The 3,242-nt window shown below is 54.7% G+C and overlaps 1 protein-coding gene across 1 annotated transcript in view; it reads right to left on the reverse strand.

Moving 5' to 3' along the window:
- Positions 1–64: 64 nt before the first annotated feature.
- Positions 65–3,242, reverse strand: part of OTUD5 (OTU deubiquitinase 5) — a 26,728-nt gene continuing 23,550 nt past the window's right edge. Inside the window, exons 7-9 of the mRNA XM_077752956.1 lie at positions 1,623–1,835; positions 1,426–1,539; positions 65–1,173 (exon numbers count right to left, since the gene is read on the reverse strand). Of these exons, the coding sequence (XP_077609082.1) occupies positions 1,052–1,173; positions 1,426–1,539; positions 1,623–1,835 (449 nt within the window). The 3' untranslated portion in view covers positions 65–1,051. The remainder of the gene's footprint in view (positions 1,174–1,425; positions 1,540–1,622; positions 1,836–3,242) is intronic.

Consider the following 3,242-nt stretch of genomic DNA (forward strand, 5'->3'; position numbering starts at 1 on the left):
CATCACCTCCTCTGCCCAGAGCCCCACCCACCCCGTGCCCCACACAGAACAGAGGCGCTCAGGGGAAACTGACATTTGGTTTTATTGTGCCAAGGACATTACAGATGGTGGATCTTGTCAATACCTGCAGGGCACAGGTGCCTCATCTGCTGAGGCTGCTCCCACTCCCCAAGCTCAAATCCTGGGCAGGCGGTGGCTGCCATGATCCTCAAAGGTGCCTCCCAGCCCAAGATTCCAAAGAGACTGGTGGTGATAGTGGTGGTGGTGTGGAAGCAATAGGAATGCAGCGAGGTCAGAGTCTCAGTGTCCAAAGCCCATTTTGACACCTGCCCCCCTGCCCCCCACCCTGCCCCCATTCACACTCTAGAACCTGCCCACCTCCACAGAGCTGGAGGCCAGAGACAGCAACCACATCTTTGTGCCCCCTCTGTGGCCCATGGCCTGCCTGCTCCCAAACCAGAGATGCCACCTTCACAGAGCCAATGCTGTTGTCTACATCATTTTGGATTGGTTGATTTTATAAGATAAAAGTACATTTTAATAAAGAAAAAAATTCAACATTGAAGGCTCAGACATTCTTGGGGTACTGGGAAGGGGAATTGCCACTTCTTCCTCGCACCTTCCCAGCATCATTGTGGAGGTGGGGGTAACAAGTTTCTCTGAACTTGGAAGGAATAGGGGGGTGGGGGGGGAAGGGAGACTTTCCTCTGTCTGAATGTTTCTCCTCGGGGACTGCCTGGCTGCCAGTTGGTTTGTCTCTGTATGCCTCTCGCCTATGTTCGGCACCCTTGCCCAAGTCCCCTGTGGAATGCAGGGATGGTGCTGTGCAGGGGGCAACAGGGCACGTCAGCTGGCGAAGAGACGGGTGATGGTGGTGGTGGCAGCGATGAGAGGGGGCGCAGTGGTGGGTCAGCCAGAGGGAAGTGGGGAAGAGGGAAAGGAAGGGAGAGAGGGAAGAAGGCAAGAGGGAAGAAAGCCAAAGAAGGTGGGTCGGCACCGGAGGGCAGGAGGGGTGGGGGTCGGGAGATGGTCTCCAGTCTCTGGGTCTCCATCAACTCTTGTCTGGGGGTGGATCTCTGTGCACTTTGTTTTTCTTCATACTGTCTAGGTATTCCTGTTGGGACACTGCCAGCACCGATGCTAGGATCTCATCATCATCCCAGTCATTCAGACCTGCTGGGCCAAGAGGAAGGGGAAAAGGATGACGGAGCACTCCCAGCCCGCCTTCTCCTCACCCTTTGCTGATCCCTGGCTCTGGAGAGATCCCATACAGATGCCCTCTGGACACATCCCTTGGGCTTGAAAAATTCCCTTTTCTTGGGGAGAAGGCCAGAGGGTCTGGAAGCTCCCCTCCCGGGACTTGCTGGTTCTTCCATCTCTCCCCAACTCCCAGCTGCCCCTGGCCCCTAGATACAGGAGGCTTACCAAACGCAGAGGGGGACATCTGCTGAATGAGGGCCCGGCACTCCAGAGCAGGGTAGAGGGACACGAGAGGGGGAGTAGCCCGGTCAGCCCCTGCCGAGAACTGGCTGCTTGTACCTGGGGCAGAGGGATAGTCAGAGGCAGGGCCCAAGACCTAGGCAGCACCTTCTAACTCATGCTCCCATCACCACCTCACTGACCTGGTGCACAGGGTGAAGGAGGTTTGGCAAGAGCTAAGACAGTGCCTGGGGAAGGGGGCTTGATGCCCAACTCGGTGTGCAGCTCAGGGTGCTCGGGTGAAGAGGCTGAACTCCGCTGCCGTGGGGACCTATTGGTCCACTCCTCTAGGCCACTGGAGGCTGCTGCTGTGGCAGAACTGCACGTAGCACTGGCTTTCCGGGGCTGCAGTGGGAAGGAGGAGGAGGAGGGAAAGACCAACACCAGTCGTGACCCTCCTCTGCCCCATCCCTGGGGGCTGGCTCCCTCCTGGAATCCTGGCTATGATACAGTTTCTACATAGGCCACCATCATTCCTGGTCACACAGCAGACCACAGGACAAAGGTAAGCTCCTTAACCCTCCCTCGCACCCGAGGAAACCTCTACCTCCACCTTCAAAATCCATTCAGACTCCATCCCCTTTTCTTCTTCATTCCTAGCCAGCTCCGCCATCAGTCACCACTGGGACTATTCTAGTAGCCTCTGCCTCACTGATCCCCTACTTCCACTCACCCCTGCCCTCTAGATTCCACGTTGCACTCAGCAATCGGGAGATCCTGTCCCTCCTCTGCTCACAACCCTCCCGATGGCTTCTGCCTCACTCACAGTAAAAGCCAAAGTCCTCGCCACAGCCCACAAGCCCCTTCTCAATTTGGCCCCACCACCTCTCTGACTTCATTTACTGCTATACCACACAGGCCTCTGGACCGCACCCAAATCATACCAGGTGCGCCCTACCTCAAGGCCTTTGCTTGCCTTCTGCCTTGCCTGGCATATGCACTTAGCTAACTGCCTCACCTTCTGCAAGCTTTTGTTCACATTTCACCTGCTTTGAGGCCTACCCTGACCATGCTATTTAATACCGTGACCTCTCAGCCCCCTCGGCCCTACTCATTCCCTTTACCCTGCTCTACGTGTTTCATCTGCCTTACCTCTCAACTAGTCTATTCATTATGTTTACTGTTTATTTTGTTCCACTCTGCAAAAATGTAAGCATCACAAGGACAGGGATCTGGGCCTACCTGGCTCACCAATGTACCCCCATACACTGAGAACAGTGCCTGGCACAGACCTGCAATCACTATTTGTTGAAGAAATGACTCAACTCTTGCCAGCATCTACAGTCACTCTGAACTCCTTGTGATTCTGCAAATGCCTGCCGGCTCTGCCTCCTCCCTGCCCTAAACATTCAACCTTCCTGTGTGAAGACTGACCAGAGCCCCCACGTCTACTGGTCTCCCAGACAGGGTCAAGGGCCTCACTGATATATGTCTTCCTCAGCAGACAGGGGATCTTTGAGAGTGGAGCAGGCCGGACCTGATTTTACATCCTCAGCACAGAGCCTGACACACAAGGACATTCAACAAAAGCTTGTCCCTCTGGAACTATCCATCAATCCCACGTGTCACCACCAATGACTGGCCTCCCTCATTCTTGGAGAGCAAGCTTATTCTGCAAAGGTGTTGAGAGTTCTAAGGCACAATGCCAAGACTAAGGCCAAGATGCAGTACAGAATGGGCTGGGAACTTCCTTCTCTCCCAGATGTCAAAACTGCTGATTTTTTTCTGTCTGTATGGGGGCAGAACATGGGAAATAAGGGGTT

The sequence above is a fragment of the Crocuta crocuta genome, unplaced genomic scaffold (assembly GCF_008692635.1).
Source record: "Crocuta crocuta isolate KB4526 unplaced genomic scaffold, BGI_CrCroc_1.0 scaffold943, whole genome shotgun sequence".
Classification (NCBI taxonomy): domain Eukaryota; kingdom Metazoa; phylum Chordata; class Mammalia; order Carnivora; family Hyaenidae; genus Crocuta; species Crocuta crocuta.